This window comes from Archocentrus centrarchus, chromosome 23 (assembly GCF_007364275.1).
Source record: "Archocentrus centrarchus isolate MPI-CPG fArcCen1 chromosome 23, fArcCen1, whole genome shotgun sequence".
In the NCBI taxonomy this organism is placed as follows: Eukaryota; Metazoa; Chordata; class Actinopteri; order Cichliformes; family Cichlidae; genus Archocentrus; species Archocentrus centrarchus.
In genome coordinates this window covers 21390226-21410302 of record NC_044368.1, presented here as the reverse complement: position 1 = coordinate 21410302, position 20077 = coordinate 21390226, and the positions used below count along the sequence as shown (strand labels likewise).

Here is a 20077-nt window from a genome sequence, read left to right as displayed (position 1 = left end):
AATTTGGAGTCCCAGAACACGAGAAAAGGATATCATTCCAGAACCAATAAAACCAAGTGGTGTACATCCAGAACTTGGTCGCCAAGTAGATTCCCAGAGGGAGAGCGCTGTGCATGGAGTGGTCAAAAAAAGCCCTACAGAGAGAGAAGAGAAACTGTTTAGTTGTGGGTGACTCTGCCTCACTACGCTTCCTATGAATACACATCTGCATCACAGTGAGTCTGCATCAGTACAGCATTCACTTTTCCTAGACAGAATCATTCCACTTTGTCACAATTTTGGCGCTCTTTTTCCAGCTTTGGTCAAACTGTAATAAGTCCTGAATTTTACTTTATTGTGAAACATTCCTGACATATGTTTACCCCTGCTCTTTTGACCACATGGACTAAAGAAAGCATGATGCTTCATCTCTATGCTCCAGTCAGACAGCAGTGAAATTAAACCAAACCATTACTTGATGACAAACTGCAGTCTGACTGAACTGCATTCGCTCACACACACAGACACACACACACACACACACACACACACACACACACACACACACACACACACACACACACACACACACACACACACACACACACCTGTTTGTTAAACCAAGCAAGAACTCCAAGAATGCCTGTAAATATGAAGCTGTCGCCATGGGTGATGAGAGTTATTGTAGCCGGAGAGCTAACAGAAGTGAGAGGCACAGCGAACTCTAGCAACAGGACCAGATGGCAGTGGAAATGGGGATTAAACAATGACTAACATAGTGTGTGAGTGCCTGTGTTGGTGAAAGAAGACAGAGGAGAGGATTTGGAAAAAGGGTACCACAGAGATGATGTGTGTCTGGTAAAGTCATGATACTGTGCTGTCCATGTGCAGTGTGAGGACACTTAAATCTGCCTCACTAAACTGTACATAAAGATGATTATCACCTCAAAGCAAGTTAAAGCTAAATGCAGAAATTACATACTTAATAGAGAAATACTGCATTTAAAACATTTTCTAATGAATGAACTAAAATACAAGAATGTCATTAGAATATTCAAATGTACAGTACCAGTCAAAATCTGGACACACTCACCCATTCATGTGAATGACTGGTACTGTACATATTGGATTTTTCCATCCTAGAATCTTGTTTTAATTTTCAAGAAAAAAGAGCAACACAAACAATTCTAGAAGATCAAAAATAACACATCTGGTTTGAGGTGAGCAAGCTGAGTTTATGAGACTCAACTGTTTCTGTGAGGTTTGATTAAATGGGAATCTTATGGAACCTAAAACAGAACAGCAATTATGGGGAAAAATCCACCTCATGTGACCCAATTCCAGTTTAACTGCTATATGAAGCACCTTCATATCTAATCAACCAACAATCAAATGCACAAAATTAACTGATGCATTTAGGTAATAAATGCATTTAGATAATAAATGGGGTAAACACAATGTGATGATCTCTTCAGTAAACTGTGTGTGTAATCTCTGTACTGCTGTGACTGAGACGTACTTGGAGAGGAACTGCACGGCAACCCAGACGCCTGCATACATGACGCCCTTTATCAGCCAGGAGTCGATGTCCAGGTCAGCAATGAAACCAACTAACCAGATGACCACAAAGGGCGTTCCCAGCATCACCTTCTGCCTGAACTCCTGCAGGAGGACAATTTGGGAGAGAGAGAAGTGCTGAGTTTGACTTTTCTGACAGAAAACATGACTTCAGTGTATATTTTTCAATTACCTGTATTAAGAATCCAGTGAAATTTAGTTTATACCAATCAAGCATCACATCTCTTCAAAGTCCTTTTATACATTTGACCCTCTAATGCAGAGTTTAGACTGTATGCTATCAGCCTGCTGATACCTTGATACAAATAAAGCATAAAGCCTATCCCAGCTGCCATAGGGCGAGAGGCGGGGTACACCTTGGACATGTCGCCAGTCTGTCACAGGTAACACAGAGAGACAGACACCCATTCACACTCATATTCACACCTATGGGATATTTAAAATCCCCATTTAACCTAACCCCAATAACTAACGCATGTCTTTGGACTGTGGGAGGAAACCAGAGCACCCGCAGAGAGCATGCAATCTCCACACAGAAAGACCTCAGCTAGATGGTGGATTCAAACCCAGGACCTTCTTGCTGTGAGACAACATATTACATATGGTCACCAAATGTAACACAACAAGACCTTAAAGGTCTGTAAGCAGCAATTCAATCAGGTTAGCTATATTTCACTGTCTACAACTGAAGCCCAATACAGCACTGGGCCTGAAACTAAAGATCTGGACTAATGTGGACAAACCTAAACGACACTCTATCCTCTACCTGCCAAATCTACAAACACACTCTCACTACGTTATAATTTCTGTGTCAAACTTCTCTCTAATTTACCTTAATTAGCTAGGTGTATCCAGGGAGCCAGATGGAAAGATGACAACATATGAAAGCAGAGTTCAAACAGAATTTTAAGAACTGTTACTAAATATTGTTGTCATTAAAAATCTTCAATTGCCCACTTTCATAGAAGATATAAACGACCACAGATGTGGGGTGTTTTGGCTTTAATGCCCACTTAAAAACACATTCAGGCTCAATCAAGCTCAAACTCTGAACAGAAAGGGTTCTTTATCAGGATGGAAGTGAATGACCACGATGACTCGTCATAAAAGATCTGACTGACTGGCAGCTGCAGACGTGCTGCGGCAGTGCAGAAAGAGCAGACTGGTCTGAGCACGTCTGCTGGAAATCAAAAGACCAAAGTGTTTGACGTGCCTTAACAGCAAAGTTTAGACAGGTGGACAGGATTTTATTCTTCAGATCTGACTTGGACTGCCACATAATGATGTTTTTGTGTGTGGTATCGCTGCTGGGCTTTTCACTTATTCACAAGGCCTCTTCACTTGCTTTTTGACTAATGGAACTGCATCTGTGTTTGTACCTTGTCCATCTTCAGTCTCTTCAGGTAGGATGGGCTGTCGTAGCCTTTGGCCTGCCGCGCTTCCTGTAAGTGATTGATCATCCAAACGTTCTTCCTTTGCTTGGCAAGGTCCAGTGGTGTTTCGCCCTGAAAGATAACAAACAGAAAAGCCACTGCACAAATTTAGTAAATGAAATGTTTTAGCTGTATGTGTGCTGACCAGCAGTCTTGCTTGTTTACAGTACAAGTACACAGAAATACTGGTTCACAGGGAACAGTGGATTACCTTGATGTTCTGTGCATCGACGTTAGCGTTGGCATCCAGAAGCAGGCTGATGACTGTGGTGTTGCCGGCCAGCACGGCCCAGTGCAGCGCTGTGTTCTTGTGATATTTATCACCCAGGTTGACAGACACGTTGAAGGTGAGTAGCAGCCGGGTGGGATCCACACTGTCACACAGAGGAGGAGATCCAGTTAAGCTGAGTCAAACTGGAGTAAATCCCATCTCAGAGACAGGCTCCTCATTTATTTACACACTTCTTAATGAGGAACTCTTCACATTGCTACATCTCAATCATTTCCTTCTATAATATCAGCCCCTCTGTACATCAAAATTTTAATTACAAAATGTTTGCCCAGAAAAACAGCTGATTATATTCATATTCATATGAAGCTGAGTGGCAACATGAAAACCCACCTTTGTGTAAGCCGTGCGTATGTGGCTGCAGTGAGCAAAAAAAGGCAACACATTCCTAATTATATTATATTTATATTAACTACTATAACTAACACTTAGTTCTACCATGGCATTAGCATATCTTGTCAAGGATGACAAAGCTACAGCGGTAAGAGAAAGAATGTAAACCCAAAGGAATTTCCTGTTTTTTTCCCAACCGGTTGGTTGTAAAATGGAACCTGATCTTATTATAAGCCACAAATACACAACAAAACACAGAAACAATTAAAATCTTCTGTGGTTTTACTGAACTTTACTGCACTGCTGGTGGAAATGCTTGGCTTTAATAACTGGTCTAACCTCCTTTAGCAGCAAGAGCCACACACTAGTGTTTCTGGGCGCTTATTCTAAGGATGTTTGGTGTCAGCAGCTCTCTGAGATGACTCTTGTCTGGGGCCCTTCCAAAGGACAGACTCTCTCAGTCTGAAGTCATTCTGTGGTAGATTTACTTTGATGCTTAGGGCCATTGTCCTGCTACTGAGCTTCCCTGATATCATCCTGTAAAAGACCTCAATAAATTTGGGACGTAAGTCCAGTGATGGGTTGCCAGTTAAAACAAACTGTGTCTGGGCATAATTGTGGATTAGATAAAGATGCAAATAAGTTCAAAAGGCTTGAATCACATCTTCCTGCAACTGAGTAAAAACAAACATTTGAAGCAAACACACCTGTGTGTCCTGTAAGCCGCCCACATTAGAGGAGTCATGCCGTTCTGATCCATCATGTCCACATCCTGTTACAGAGGAAAGACAAATGATCACATCTGAAGGAGCTGAAGAACCAGTGGAAAGGCAAAAGAGAGGCAATAAGGCTCCCCCTGATGGAGAGAAGTAATAATATCAAAATGCAGACTACTCTCAGAGTAGCTTTAAAAAGAAAACAAAAAACAGATGTCACAGACAAAAACAGGAGCAGCGCATCATTAAACCAGTGGAGGGAAATGTGTTATTGTGCATCACACTCTGTCAGCAACATGATTTTTAAAAATATACCACACAAATTAAAAAAAAAAAGCACATTCCCTGTTGTGAGGAGGACCAGAAGACATTCTCCTCCTCAAATACTGAGCTGTAGTGTTTGTGTTTTCTACCTGTCCTTTGGCAATGAGGTAGGCCACGATGGAAGTGTGGCCAAACTGCGCAGCCAGATGGACACAACTGCAGCCCTCGCCATCGATCAAAGACGGATCTGCGCCATATTTCATGAGCTGCACCACCATAGATAGATGGCCTTGTCTAGAAAAGGTAAGCACACAACAAAGGGATAATTTACAAAAGATACACAAACTTATCTTTAGATTTAATTCCACAGCTAGAGAAACTAACAAATGAAAAAAGCTATGGGCATACAGGGGATAAGAGCAACAGTCTTTCAGAGCCCAAAGCTTTTCATACTTGCTTTGAGTTGGTGATCAAGGTAAAATCAACAGTCCAAACTCTCATACAGCCCTCGCTGCTATTTTGCACATGAAATGATGAAGTCTTGAGAGGCTGACTGCCTATCATTTTATCTCTATGGTGTATGGGACTGGCTGCATACTTTTATTGCATGCAGTATATTAGATTCCAAAACTGGGCTTTTATGACCAACACTGTCTACAATGTAAACTTCCCCAAAGAGGGCAATAAAGATTTGAAAAACACAGGTAAAAATGACATAAATGCACTGCTTCACTTTTACTTTATTGCCTGAGAGCATAAAACTGTATACTGTGCCTCACTTTCCCTGTGCAAAAACGTGACAGTTATTTGCTTTGAGTCAACCTGAGGAGCTGAAGCTTGTACATATGTTTGTGAGGTCATCGAGACAGAGGGGGGTAGGGGCTTTGTAAACGGACACTGGGAGCTGGAGAGGCAGCCATGGAGGCAGTTTGGGGGGGGTGAAAGTGGAGGGTGAGACTTGTCTCCTGAGTGTGGGTGTAGCAGCGATGGTGCAGATGCCTATTGTCACACCTATCAATAATTCAGGAGGAGACAGTTTCATGACCCCTGTCTGCTTGCAAAAATGGGGGGGTGTGGATATCATGTGACCTCTTCCTTGACAAAGAAAATCAACATGGAGTCCGTCGAACAGTAAAGTTTAACGGTGGATGTAGTTTAAAAAAAAAAAAAAAAAACAAGACTAAGATGAAGTTGAATAGTTTAGGCTCAAGTTCACAAATGTTTGTTTGTCAGACTGAAGCTGACCCGATGTCTTAAAGGAGAGACGCATGTCTCTCAGATTCTGTTACTTTCTAATAAAAACAAACATTTTTAATAAAATATAAAAACACTGAAAATCTAGGAACAAAACAGGTTAAAGATCTGTGGATGATATGTGCCCACTGAGTGGGATATCAGTGCATGTGTTACCTGGTAGCCCAGTGCAGAGGTGTGGAGTTCAGGTCTCCTCCCAATTGGTCAACTATGGCTCCCTTTGATATGTAGTATCTGCACACAGAAGCACAATCACCAGGTGAAGCATTCTACTGTGTATACCCATGATACACACCTCCTATAATCTTAGCTGGGTGTGGCTATATAAGCATCATAAATGGGCATAGGTAGAACTTTGACTCTTATACAGCACAACAGTTAGATGAAGTTGTACTGCAGTCAGGGTTGGAAGCCCAGGTCAATAAGCCAGCATCTCATTACTAAACCACATGAACCAACCCTGTAATGCTGCTTTTAAACCACTTTTGCTATGAAACATGAGAAAAATATGTCGACTAAATATTTCACCTTAAGTTCTAAAGTATAAATGTGTTGTATTTAAATAACAGGAGTTTTATACCTATTATTTAAATTAATGTTTCCCACAAAAGCCTATTTGAACATTTAGTAACTTCTTTAAAAAAAAAAAAATCCAAAGGGTCGCTTAGATAACAGAAGTGATCTGAAATTAATCCAAACAATTATCATCTTTAATATTTCAAAAAGGTTCAATTACTAAACATTGGCCCCTCCTTTCCCATTGCTGAGATTTATTGCATTATGACATGAACAGTATATACTAGGGTTTAATATTTTTCCCGAAAGTGACATGAATCAAATCCCGGGAAATGACGAGCCATTTCCCGGGAATCCCGGGAAAAAAGTTTATTTATTTTTTTATTTTAATTAGGCCTTCTGTAGCCTGTGTCGGCCTTAACCTATTGTGATATTGTAGAGGTAGCTTTCCAGCTATGTCCTCTTATGCCCAGTAGGGGGCAACGTCGGCTTGATTAATGCAATAAAACCTACATCTCGACATTTGAGTGCTCGAGCTATGCGGTGTTGTATCGTTCCTCAACACTCCCTTAACAAATATAATTCGAATATTCCTCCATTGTACATGGAATTATACCAAGCGATTTTACAACTGCTGGTGCAAAACAATACGGTTCATCTCCACAGCATTGATAAAGGCTCAGCCACGCTGTCGTGGCGACATCTGTTGCGCTATATCTCCACCAGTGGAACGTTGTAATAGTCATTGAAAAGTTAACTACCATACTACACTATAATATGACATAACACAGGGCCTTGAGTAATGCACTACGACTTGGTCATTGCCATTCTGGCAACAACAAATTTATAACACCGTGTCTGAGGGTTAAAGTAGGTTGGCTGTGAATCGTCTTTTGAAAAACTGGCCAATCCTTATAGCCTAAAAAATATACATTTTACTCAACTCCATTTTAAAAGCGAAATATGTTAAAGCAATCTATTTCATGATAATTTCTTCACACATTAGGCCCGTATCCTAATTCATGATTGTTAGTAAGTGGCTGCAAACGAGGAAAAGAAACACTCGAAGTTAAACAGATATTTCTTTATTGTTCAGGGCAGGCATATTTTATAGGCTATATAATGCAATATAACAATATATAATAATATAAAATTATATAATACAAAATACCTTAGGGTAAACACATTGCCTACGATTTCAACAAATTAAAGAGGAAAAATGTACAACTGTGTAATACCTCTATTAAAACGCTTGAGATGAAGGCTGAAGCCTTAAACGGAGGCTGAACGTGCCTGAAATGAAGAGTAATGCTTTTCGCATTAAACGAACCCTTCTCTCAATATTTCCTTAAATTTAACATTCTGAAGCTTTCTTTTCTTTCTGAAAGTCAAATCGACGCGCGCGACTTTTTTCCCGGTTTCCCGTCTAACGTTTCCCGGGAAACGGGAAATGGTTCTGATCGCATTTCCCGGGAATCCCGGATCCCGGGATTAAACCCTAGTATATACAGTCTGTCCCACACTGGTTTATTAGAATGTCCTTGAACCAATTTCCCTTTGACATCTCACACTGATTTTTGCCTTTATCTTCTTTGCCTGGCAATGGATATTGGCACCTTAATGATCTATACATTATATATATATAAAATAGGACTCTGTAGCAAAAAGCCTGAAACAAGTTTCTTTCTTAATCAGAAGTGTCCTAACCAATTACACAGGCTAACTGTGACTGAATAACTGCTGTTACATTCACAACCAGCTAGTGAAAGGCAGCTGCATTGATCCCAACATCTGTGCCTCATCTGTCACTGGAAGTGCACTAGTTCAATTGCATGTCACATTAATGCCAATTTAGCTGATGAGAAGGACTCAAAGCAGCTGCAAATCAGTCTGTTACATTAAGAGGTTAACTACAGTGTGATAGGCTCACTGTACAGTAATCCCTCGCTACTTTGCGGTTCACTTTTCACGGACTCTCTGTTTCGCGGGTTTTCAATCAATATTAGTGTAAAATATTTATCGCGGTATTTTCGCTGTTTTGCGGGTTTTTGCGGTACTCGTTCTTCACATGCGTAGTACGTGTTGTACAATAATATATATATTTGGTGTATAAGTGTGTGGGGAGGGTTTATAAAAACTTAAAATAGTGTATAACTACTAAAATAATGTATACGTATTAAAATAAATATAGCGTCCCTACTTCGCGGATTTTTACTTATAGGTGGTCCTGGAACGTAACACCCGCGATAAGTGAGGGATTACTGTACATATGAAAGTCTGCCTCCACGGCTGAAATTAAGGAGAGCCCGAGCATTGACAGTTATTTTATGAAATGAATCGTCTTCTTCGTGGGCCTAAACATGCTCAGAAGCTTATGAAATTTTGCATGTGCATCAGGTCTGTTGAAAATGTACATATTTATTGGTTTCGGACATTGGCGTCTTGGAAAATGGCTCTAGAGCGCCACCTACAACATCTTTGATGAAAAACTGTAGACACATAATTTGAGCTACTGGAATGAAATCTGTTACACACATGGAACATACCAAGATGTACAAAAAAGTCTCTTGGCCCCATGACCCAAACCCAACAGGAAGTCTGTCATTTTGACTTGAAAATGAAATTCTGCAGCCAATTTTATGAATGAATATGCACATCTTTTACTGCATTAACAAAGTATTAGAATGAAGTGGAAGTAAATCTAATGAGTTTAACCTGGTTTTGGTTTGTTCAGTTATCAATACAGAATCAGAAGATGCAGTGCACATTATGTTTGGAGATGAACATCTATTTAGTTAACCAAAGAGCTACATTAAAGCACAAGACTAACCACCTGTAATCTCTAACCCCCCTGCCACCCTCAACACATGATCTGAACTGACTCACTTGACCAAGTCTATCCTGTTGTTGATGGCAGCCCAGTGGAGGAGTGTTACGTTTTCTTTGTCTGGCTGCCGAACATCGAAACCTGCCTCCACCAACTCCCTGCAGCGCTCGAAGATGCCGTACCTAAGGCAGTGGGGGGGAGAGGATTAAAGTCTCCTCACATACAAATGCACAAATATAATCAAACACAGGGTTAAAAACATAAAACTATTACATGGAGAGAAAATCTACACACAAAAACTGGCAAAAAAAAAAAAAAGCAGATTCTAACACCCAAACAAGACACTCACACTCTGGCAAGTGAATAATCTTTACCTCAAATCAAAACAACATAAATCTGGTGTCCAATGTAACAACCACTCAGAGTTTTGTTTTCTTATCAGGAACATATTTCCACGCTGCTTTTCTTCCCCAACAATAAGTCATCTCATTTCCTGACCTTGGAAATTACTTCTTTACCATGCACTGAATCATAAAACCACAGATGAAAACATGATGGGTTTCAGATTTAAGACCTGTGGTATCTTGACAGCACAAAACAAAAAACACAAAGCAATAAACAAGTAAAGAAGCAGGCTCCCATTTGACCAGCTGGTAACTAGTAAACAATGTCACTTCCATAAGTCACATCAGTGTGACAACAGCAACACACGTAATCCACTCACTGTGTGGCTTTGACAATGTCCCAGGTGCTGTAGTCGTCCACGTGGTTTTTACGGCTGACATTCTCGCTGTAGCCGTGATTGTAATGACTCTGGGGTTTGATTTCCTGAAAGTAAAGAGGGAGGACAAAAGGCAGTTAAGTTAACGTCACAGGTTTTTTTTTTTAATTAAATTGCAAATTTCCAATTAAAACAAGTGCCTAGTAGCAAGGATCAGATCTTGTGTCACATCAATACTGATATATTTACTGATATAAATTGAGTTCAAGAGTTTATATACAACTTATGAGAGTAAAATAATGTTGTCCTGCAGAGGTGATGAATAATGTGCAACTTTCAATGCTAATGCTGACTAAGTGCTTTCCAACACTCACACACACAATCACACTCCAATGAACGCATCAGGAGCAACTTGGGGTTCAGTATCTTGCCCAAGGTCTCTGGAGCTTGAAAAAGGCGACTGGACTTCTTTTTGTTTCTTGAAGACGTTTCACCTCTCATCCGAAAGGCTTCTTCAGTTCTCAACCAAATGGTGGAGAGACCCAGGTATTTAAACCCCTGTGGGCGTAGTCCCCTGGAGGTGGTTATGACCCTCTATTGATCATGTGTGTGAACACATGTGCCCAGGTGTGAAGGGTGCGTGGGTCATATTTAATCAGTGGTTTCAGTTGAAACCAATTTAGGACTCCGCTCCATTGTTTCCTGTGGCCTATTGAGGTCACTGGAACAAAGGTGTGAATGGGGGTTGAGACGTCTGGGAAGGGAGCTCAGGACAGCACTGTAAGCGGGGGAAAGTTGGTGACGTAATCCACCTCCTCTGTTCAATGATGGCTGTTCACAGTGGACATAGATGGCTTCTTTCACTCCTCTTTCAAACCATCTGTTTTCCCTGTCCAAAATGTGAACATTGGCATCCTCAAAAGAGTGCCCTTTTTCCTTCAGATGCAGATGTACTGCTGAATCTTGTCCTGTCGAGGTGGCTCTTCTATGTTGTGCCATTCGTTTGTGAAGAGGCTGTTTGGTTTCACCAATGTAGAGGTCCGAGCACTCTTCACTGCACTGAAAAGCATACACTACATCGCTGATCTTGTGTTTGGCGGGTTTGTCCTTGGGATGAACCAGTTTTTGTCTTAGGGTGTGACTTGGTTTGAAGTATACTGAGATGTCATGCTTGGAGAAAATTCTTCTGAGTTTCTCTGACAAGCCTGACACATATGGGATGACAATGTTGTTCCTCTTGTCCTTCCTATTCTCTGTAGTTTGTGTTTGGCCTTCATTCCTGTGCATCTTAGCTGATGTGTTCACACACATGATCAATAGAGGGTCATAACCACCTCCAGGGGACTACGCCCACAGGGGTTTAAATACCTGGGTCTCTCCACCATTTGGTTGAGAACTGAAGAAGCCTTTCGGATGAGAGGTGAAACGTCTTCAAGAAACAAAAAGAAGTCCAGTCGCCTTTTTCAAGCTCCAGAGACTACTACGACCTGGATGACTGAGAATCTACACAGACATATCTTGCCCAAGGATACTTTGACATGCAGACTGGAGCAGCCACAGATGGAACCACCAACCTTCCGATTAATAGATGATCTGCTCTACCTCCTGAGCTACAGCCAGTGATACCAGAGGCCAGAGGAGAATGGCCACACTGCTTTGAGCTAATAAGAAGGCAAGACTAGTGCAAATAACCACTCATTTAACCAGGAATGCAGAAGAGCATCTCTGAATAAACAAGTTGAACCTTGAAGCAGATGAGGTACAGCAGTAGAAGACCACACCAGGTGCCACTCCTAAGAACAGGAAACTGAGGCTACTATTCAATGCAATGCTGGAAAACTGCTGCCTGGTCTGAAGAGTCTTAATTTCTGCTGCACATTCTGATGGTAGGGTCAGAATTTGGTGTATACAACATGAAAGCATGGATTCATCCTGCCGGTGGTGTAATGGTCTAGGGAATATTTTCATGACACACTATTGTTGCTGACCATGTCCACCCACTCTGTGCCCATCTTCTGTTGACTGCTTCCAGCAGGATAACGCACCATGTCACAAAGCTCAACTCAAACTGGTTTCTTGAACATGACACCAGAACAAGCAGATCTCAATCCAGTTGAGCATCTTTGGGATGTGGTGGAATGGGAGAGTCATATCACAGATGTGCAGCTGACAAATCTGCAGCAACTGCATGATGCTGTCACATCAATATGGATGAAAATCTCTGAGGAATGTTTCCAGAATCTAAACCACATGATCTGAAAGCAAAAGGGGGTCTAACCTGGTACTATCAAGGCGTACATAATACATATTCATTATATAAATTAATCAATTGCTGGCACTATTAGTCACTGTTTGATAAACACTAATTTATAGATATATATGACAATAAATTTCAGTGCTACTGCACTAAAAACATACAGGTACATGTAACATACATGTAATATTCATTCTGAGATCAGCTACTACACATAATAAATATAAAACGTAAAAATTTGAGTATTATATAAAAAAATCATTCCCCAAAGCTACATAGATGTTGATAATCCTGGTACCCCAGGCACGTTATATAGCAAGTTACATCCAGACTGGCTAAAGCGTCTAGGAGAAGTTAGGGAACAGACAATATAAGAAGATATTGTTTCAGCTCCAATCATCATATCATCAAATAAGAGATGTGATCACAGAGATAACACATGCTTTGTGTTATCTTTTGTGGACAGACATTTAATGACATCATGTTACAATTTTATTGTCTTATTTAGGCATTTGTTTGAAATTTTGTGATGACAACCAAATTAATGTTCGGGTTAAGCCCAAAAAATGTGTTTCGCAAGGTCATAGAAACCTTAAGCTTTTAAAAAATTAATAAAATAAAATAAAAATAGTCACCATTGGGTTGGCATACTGGGAAAAGGTCCAAGGCACCATACCACAAATAAATAGTTGTTTACTGATTCTTACATGCAATTTTGGTTTGGCCTGGTTCACCAAGCTGCAAAAACATAAACAGATGGCCATATCCCACAACAGTTGGGTCAACAGGGGCACATGTGACACAAAACATATGGAGAAAAACTTGCAGTGGAGTAAAAACTTGGGCTGGAAATTAGATGACTAGCACCAAATGCTACGAACTAATAACACCGAGGACAACAACTGTCCTGCAGATATTTGCAACAAATCTAAGTGATAAAGATGTCATCCTAAGAGGTCAAATCAGGCAATATGAGTCAAAACTTTTTTTGCAAAGCTTATGTGATTCAGTCCCAGAGTAATGGGACCATTATACCCGCTATTCCCGCCCCCATGAACAGCACCACGCCAAAAGGGATGTCACATCTGCTGGCTCAAATTACGTTGAAGCTTCAGTATGCTGAGCCCAAAACCAATGGGTGATGTCACAGTGGTCAATCTTGAATGCTTTCTATGCTCTGAATGTTCTACTTCAGACATTTTTGCTCAATTTGACTCTGTATGATGCCATTAAGGGCAGATATAGTAATGCCTCTTTTCCACTAGTACCTACTCAGCTTGACTCGACTCTACTCGGTTTTGTTTGTTTTCCATTACAATTGAGTGCTGCCTCAACAAGGTGGCCCAAAAGTCCAATGACATTATTTGTGTGCGACACAAACACAAAGTCACTCCGTCTAGCTTCCTGTGGGTTCTGTTGTCAGCCACCAAGCACAAAAACGTCTGTGTTGGTTAGTGTGTAGCCATTCGCGGATGCCAGTTTTCAAAAATGGCAGGTTTGATTCTTGTGAAGAAGTAGCTTTCATGACACATCTAGTGATATCGCTGTCTGGCCAATCGGTGGCGTGCATTCTGTTGACGTCATATTTGTGGCTTGACTCAGCACTCTTGGAACCCCGGCTGAGTAGGTACTTAAAAAAGTACCTGGTACCAGGTACTAGCACCTAACTGAAAACCCTAAAAACCAAACTGGGTTGAGTCGAGTTGAGTAGGTACTAGTGGAAAGGCAGCAAGATATGGTCCTCCCAGGCACACAGCTCTAGCTGTAATTTGCTGCAAGGGGTACCCAATCAAAAGGAAGTTGGGGAGAGAAGTTAAATTAGGTTCATTTGAGTGGCTATACCAAGGCCCAGTATAAGATAAATGAGGATCATTTTGAACTGCAAATCATGCAAAGCTACCTTTGTAGAGTCCAAGAATAACATCACGGACCTGAAGACAGAAGGCGAAGCATTTGTATTGAATTTCATACCATCTGAATTTTTAATCTCTGCTTATAATACCATAATACTGGCCGAAGTTAAGTAAAATCCTTTCAGACATGAAAGGCTTCTTCAAGAAACTTAAAGAAGTCCAGTCGCCTTTTTTTCAAGCTCCAGAGACTACCATGATCAGGATGACTGAGAACCTACACAGACAACCCTTTCACATGCATTTATTCTATATGAAAGCTGTATGGACTGAAGGGTTTATTTTGAAACTGGCTAAAGTTTTTGTAACCTCAGGTGCAGCTTGAAGACAGGTCTAAGACTGTGTTGGTTTTTACCGCCAGAGATTCACAGAATATACAGAAAGAGATGTTGCAACAATCTGAAAACTTTTTTTTTTTCGGGGGGGGGGGGGGGGGGGGGGGGGGGGGGTCTGATGTGGAGGTTTTGTCTGAGTGGCAAGACCTATTATTCAGGAGAATACTGCAGCAAGTACTTGCACCTTTAAAATGGTATCGAGTTGTGGCAATGCAATGCTTGTGCGCAACATGGCCAATGCAGCAAGTTTAATGGGCTTTTAAAAGACCACTGTGACAGAAACAAGTTTAGAGGCAGTGGACAACTGGGGAGAGCGCCTGGAAATGCAGACACACAGTGCAGAGCTCCAGAACACTTAGGCTTTTACCTAAATAGCTAATCACAGTATTCAATTATAAAAAGAGAATACAAGCAGCAGGAGACCAGCTTACTGTGTTCTGCAGCTGCTGAGGATCTAATCTGTCACATAGATGTGGTGACTGTGCTACTCACATTCAATTAGCCTCCATAGTAACGCCTCAGAAATCACAATTAGCCTACATCACCCAGAAATGAGAGCTGCATCTGGTAAACACAGAGGCTCCCAAAGAGGCTTTAGCCAGTGAGACTCATCTCACTGAGCCAAATGTTAAACTAAGTTGCTTTTTATTCACTGTTTTTAAAGAATTGCTTAAAACCAAAATCACATGAAAACAGCTAAACAAGTTCTGTATGAAATTTAGAATCTAAACTGTGATCATATCTCAGGAACTGGGGTCACGCTTTAATTAAAACAATAAAAAAACAACCCCCCCCCCCCCTCAAAAAAACAAAACAAAACAAAAAAAAACTGAGTAACAGCAACATTACCACCTTAAATCTCAATATTTGGTTCAACTTTTACACTGCCATTCAAGGCTTTCCGGCTGTGCTGCTGCTGACATGCATTTAAGATAGAGAAATAATGAGGCATCCTCTGGGGGGCACAAGGATATGACAAACCTGTATGGAGCTGCTGGGTAGCCTGAGGCAAGAGCTCAGGGGCCAAAGGGACTACAAGCTTATGACCTTGTTTAGAGTTTAGCTTGGGCTTCCCTACAGTCATGGGAATCTGTGACTGCACATATATGCCTGCCACCATTGAGAAAAGGAGAACGGTACCTAGGTACAGAATCATTTTTGTTTTATATTATTATATAAATGCTCACTAGAGCGTAACAATTTAAGGAACAATACACAGCTCACTTCTTCCATAGAGTCATCTGTACAAACAGTAGCATGCTGTGCACATCTACGAGACAACAACCAAGATTTACTATATTTTTACCAACTCACAGAGTTAGAAGCACCAAAGCTGAGCAAATCTGCCAGTGACAACTGTGACTGCAGCCTGCCAGCAGTCATCGTAAACAGGATTAAGCAGCCACGTAAAATTTGTACAAAAAATATATATGTATTTACAAATGTTCCCATGATCATCTACTGAACAGCATTCTCTGAACCATTTTGTTGAACTGCATGAGCGTTAAGGATGTTTTCTTGTTCCAGTGTTCAGCAGCATCTATTTGTTCATATCCTCTGGACATTTATGCATTTCATATGAGGTATTTATGCTTAAAAGAATTAAAAGCTGAGGAGCTGGTGATAGGAATCATTGTAACTAGGCATATGAGAGATTAGATCCAAACACAGCAAATGCCAATAATGGATATTAAAGAGGAGACATGTTGAAAGTTTATGCTTAACCACTGCATATAGTCATTATGGGTTAGCAGTACTTAAATGAATGATATAATGTAACCACTCGACCAGAGCACTTTGTTTACTAATCGCAGAGGCCATCTTTTAAAGCCCAAAGGGCTCATGCAGTTCACTACAACACATGACCTCAACATGGCACCTTCAAATCAGTTTAATAAAAAAATAATAATGATACCATGAGGCTTTCTTAATACCCTGGTATACCATAATAGGGTCCAAGCCTATGGGGTTCTGAAAACAAAGCTGCCATCTATCCATCTTCTTAGCCTCTTATCTAGCTCAGGGTAGCAGGGGTTGCTGGAGCCTACCCCAACTGTCACAGAGCGAGAGGTGGGGTATACACTGGATAGATCACAAGACCATCACAGCACTAACAAAAACAGGCAGACAATCATTCATGCTCACATTTACAACCACCAGTTAACCTAACATGCATGCCTTTAAGACTGTGGGACGAAGCTGGAGTACATGCAAACTCCACACACTCAGATCCTTCTTCTTCTTCTCGCACTGTTACATTAAAAGGCATTCTTTACTGTGTCTGGGTTAACATATGACATTGTGAACCAGGCCTCAAAACTGATTATAAAGACAAAGGTTCATCTGAGCCAGTATCAGTAAGAATATCATCAGCCATACACATCAAATGCAAAAAAAAAAAAAAAAATGTAGGATTAACAGGAAATATGACTTAGTCTAGGGTTTCAAAAAGGAAATCATACTTTATCATAACATTTCAGGCAGTTCTCTCAGGTTCCTAGATCCCAGACATCACAAATCCTCACTAGAAGAGATGGTAACTATGACACCACTGTGAAAACAGTGGAGAAAGAAAGAAAAACAAGCTATAATCAGCAGTGTATACTTTGTTTTACAGGGTAAATCAGGTTGAGGAGGAGGACAGAAGAGGAGGGTGGAGCAGGGATATGAAGGTGACTAGCTTCTATTTTTTTTCTCTCTATTTTAAGAGTGTCAAAGCTGCCAGGATGCATTTGTACTTTTCACTGCCAAGTTTTGGTCATTTGACAAATCCACATAATCTAAACAACCCCGTGTGCTAGACAGTTTAGTTTTAACTGCCAGGAGGGAAAAAAAGGGTGATGGTAGGGAGCTGCGGAAAGTGAAAGTTTATTCAAATATGATCATGACTGTGCTGAACTTTTTCCCTCTGTTTGGCTGACAAACAAAAGCCTGATATTAAATGTCCATCTCAAAGCCTGGATATTCAGTTGGTGAAAAGTGCGTGCAATTCTTCATCAGAAAATCTGCTTTCCTGTCAGCAGAGGGATGGGGGAAGAGGGCTCGGCTAGACTCACAGACACCAGATGTTATAACCCTATTTCCAGAACCATCTCTTTCTGTGGGTAACCTTTGACCCCTGGACTGTCTCTGCAGGCACCCCACCCCCACACCCCCTCCTGCCATCAAAAAAGCTGAGGATGGCATTTGTGACTGTAGTGATAATTGCAGCCTGTGCCTTTTTAAGCCTCTTCATTGTGTAGCTGCTGACTTGTGATGAATACAACAGTTAGGTAGGAGGAAGGTGTGATAATATTACGAGTATCCATTTCACTCATGCTATTGATTTAAGGTTGGAACCTCATCTTGGCTTCTATCAGTGGGACATATGGCAACACCTCTGCAGGGGGTGGTGACGGTCACGTGCTGTGGGCTAAAAATGTCTGACAGTATCACTATTGAAAAAAAGCAGGTATTATGAGATTACAGTAACAATAGTACAATAAAAGGAATCAAATCCAACTATAAGCCCAACAATTAAATTTTAATCTGAAGTACATTAAGTCAAAAACATATTTTATCTGCAACGCCTAGTTTGCTAAGACTAGACTGCACCATTATTGTGTCCATCCTCTTTCTGGCTGCAGCTGTAGTTCACAATTGAATTCAGTCTGAAATTAGAGCCATTTCAAGGAGCTAATTCAATATTCAAGACGCAGTTTGAATGGATGGATCGGGAAGAGGGGCAGAGGAGAAACACTGTTTTTATGAGGGAAATAATGAGAAGGCTCCAAGCAGTTTCCAAGTTAGAACTGCAAGTGAACCCAAATCAAGTGACTGAGCATGTCATTGACCGTTATGTGCATTTTTATGGACAAAAGACTTATTTGAATTTTCAAATAAGAGGTCCTTTTATTGTTTACATTCCTCGAGAGAGAGGAAATTGGCAACTGCCATGCTGAGCAGATTCAACGCAAACAAAAAACAGAGAGGCCTTTCTGAGTATACAACCAAACTTCTGATGCCTCACACATTTAGTCTCATTCTGCTCTCGACAATTTACAGGACGACCCAGATTCCAAGCAGCATCCTGCAAAAGAGAGGGGCAACTTCAAGCCAAGTCAAGCATATTTAGGCATGAAGGAAATAAACATAATTTATGAAGGAGCTAATACTGGTGACAGGTAGATGTGAAGCCAAAGGTCATTTTGTGAAGCAGAAGGCTATTCCTGCATAAAATAATAATGCTGGCTTATCATCAGCACTGAACACAGAAGATTTCAGACTAAGTTAGTTTAAAAGTGGTCTCTGATCTCTTACTTCTGAGTCAGGTCCACATAAACACACAGGAAGGACTGTGTTAGGGGAGCAAATAACATGAGGGTTCTCATTACATTTCCATTAATGAGGAGAATTTTCTGTTTTTAAAGTTTATCTTTTCCAAGCACAATCTGCAAATAATAGGAGCAAGCTCATTATGGCAGTATACACCTTACTGTTAGTGTCACAGAGAGGAAGCATTCAATCTATGACACAAGAAGGCAAAGGAGAAGAAAAGCACTGTTTATATTCAAATGTATGAACCAGTGGGTGTGAGTGCAAGTAATCCTAACAACACAAAGACCAGCTGCAAAGGCATTTGTCTTTTATCTATTCAAGGGATGCTTTTGTCTATCATCTCTTAAATGTCTATAAATGTATTCTTCAGACCACACTGCAAATTATGAGGCACTCAAGTCAGTTTAGCCAGTTTCGAATCAAACCCTCCAGTCCACACAGCTTTCATACATAATAAGTGCATCTGAAAGGGTTCTACTTTAGCTCTGATGGTATAACAGTGTTACAGTGCACCAAGACATTAAAAATCCAGATGATATAAGTTTTACAGATGCTTCACTTTCTATTTTCAGGTCCTTGTTGTTATTCTTGAACTCTACAAAGGCAGCTTTGCATGATTCGCAGTTCAAAATAATTCTCATTTATCTTATACTGGGCCTTGAGGCAGCCAGTCAAACAAACTTCCCTCCCCAACTTCCTTTTGATTGGGTACCCCTTGCAGCAAACACACAGCTGGAGCTGTGTGCCCAAGAGGACCACATCATGCTGCTTTTCCACAAGTACCTTAATATTTTGGCCACCACTATGTAGTTTATTTGGAGCCAAACATAATCATACTTGGACAAGAGGTCCAAGTTATTAGCAAATGCTAGCTAGCTCGGTTAATGACCTGCATCCATAAAGTGTATGTGCAACACACATACACACATATCAGCTAGAATTTCACACACAAAAACTGAAGCAGACCCTTCACATCTGAAAAGTCTGGGTTTGATTCCACCTTGGCCCAGGCCTCTCCCTCTCTCTGTGTGGAGTTTGCATGTTCTCTCTCTGCTTGCGTGGGTTTCCTCCGGGTACTCCGGTTTCCTTCCAAAGACATGCACTTACTGGGGTTAGGTTAATTGGCTACTCTAAATTGCCCATAGGTGTGGATGAGCGCATAAATGTGAGTGTGAAAGGTTGTTTGTCTCTCTGTGTTGGCCCTGCGACAGGCTGGTGACCTGTTCAGGGTGTACCCTGCCTCTCGCCCAATGACAGCTGGGATAGGCTCTAGCCCCCTGTGACCCTGAACAGGATGAGTGGAAGCGAATGGATGGATGGATGGATGGAAAAACTGAAGTATACACATCTT

General features: G+C 40.9%; 1 protein-coding gene across 1 annotated transcript in view; it reads right to left on the bottom strand.

The window, feature by feature from the left end:
* The window catches only part of zdhhc17 (zDHHC palmitoyltransferase 17), a 37768-nt gene that overhangs the window by 13369 nt on the left and 4322 nt on the right, over positions 1 to 20077 (bottom strand). The window contains exons 3-12 of the mRNA XM_030719937.1: positions 9914 to 10017; positions 9249 to 9371; positions 6003 to 6080; positions 4742 to 4886; positions 4320 to 4384; positions 3202 to 3364; positions 2937 to 3062; positions 2390 to 2398; positions 1499 to 1641; positions 34 to 134 (exon numbers count right to left, since the gene is read on the bottom strand). Coding sequence (XP_030575797.1) covers positions 34 to 134; positions 1499 to 1641; positions 2390 to 2398; positions 2937 to 3062; positions 3202 to 3364; positions 4320 to 4384; positions 4742 to 4886; positions 6003 to 6080; positions 9249 to 9371; positions 9914 to 10017 — 1057 coding nt within the window. The remainder of the gene's footprint in view (positions 1 to 33; positions 135 to 1498; positions 1642 to 2389; positions 2399 to 2936; positions 3063 to 3201; positions 3365 to 4319; positions 4385 to 4741; positions 4887 to 6002; positions 6081 to 9248; positions 9372 to 9913; positions 10018 to 20077) is intronic.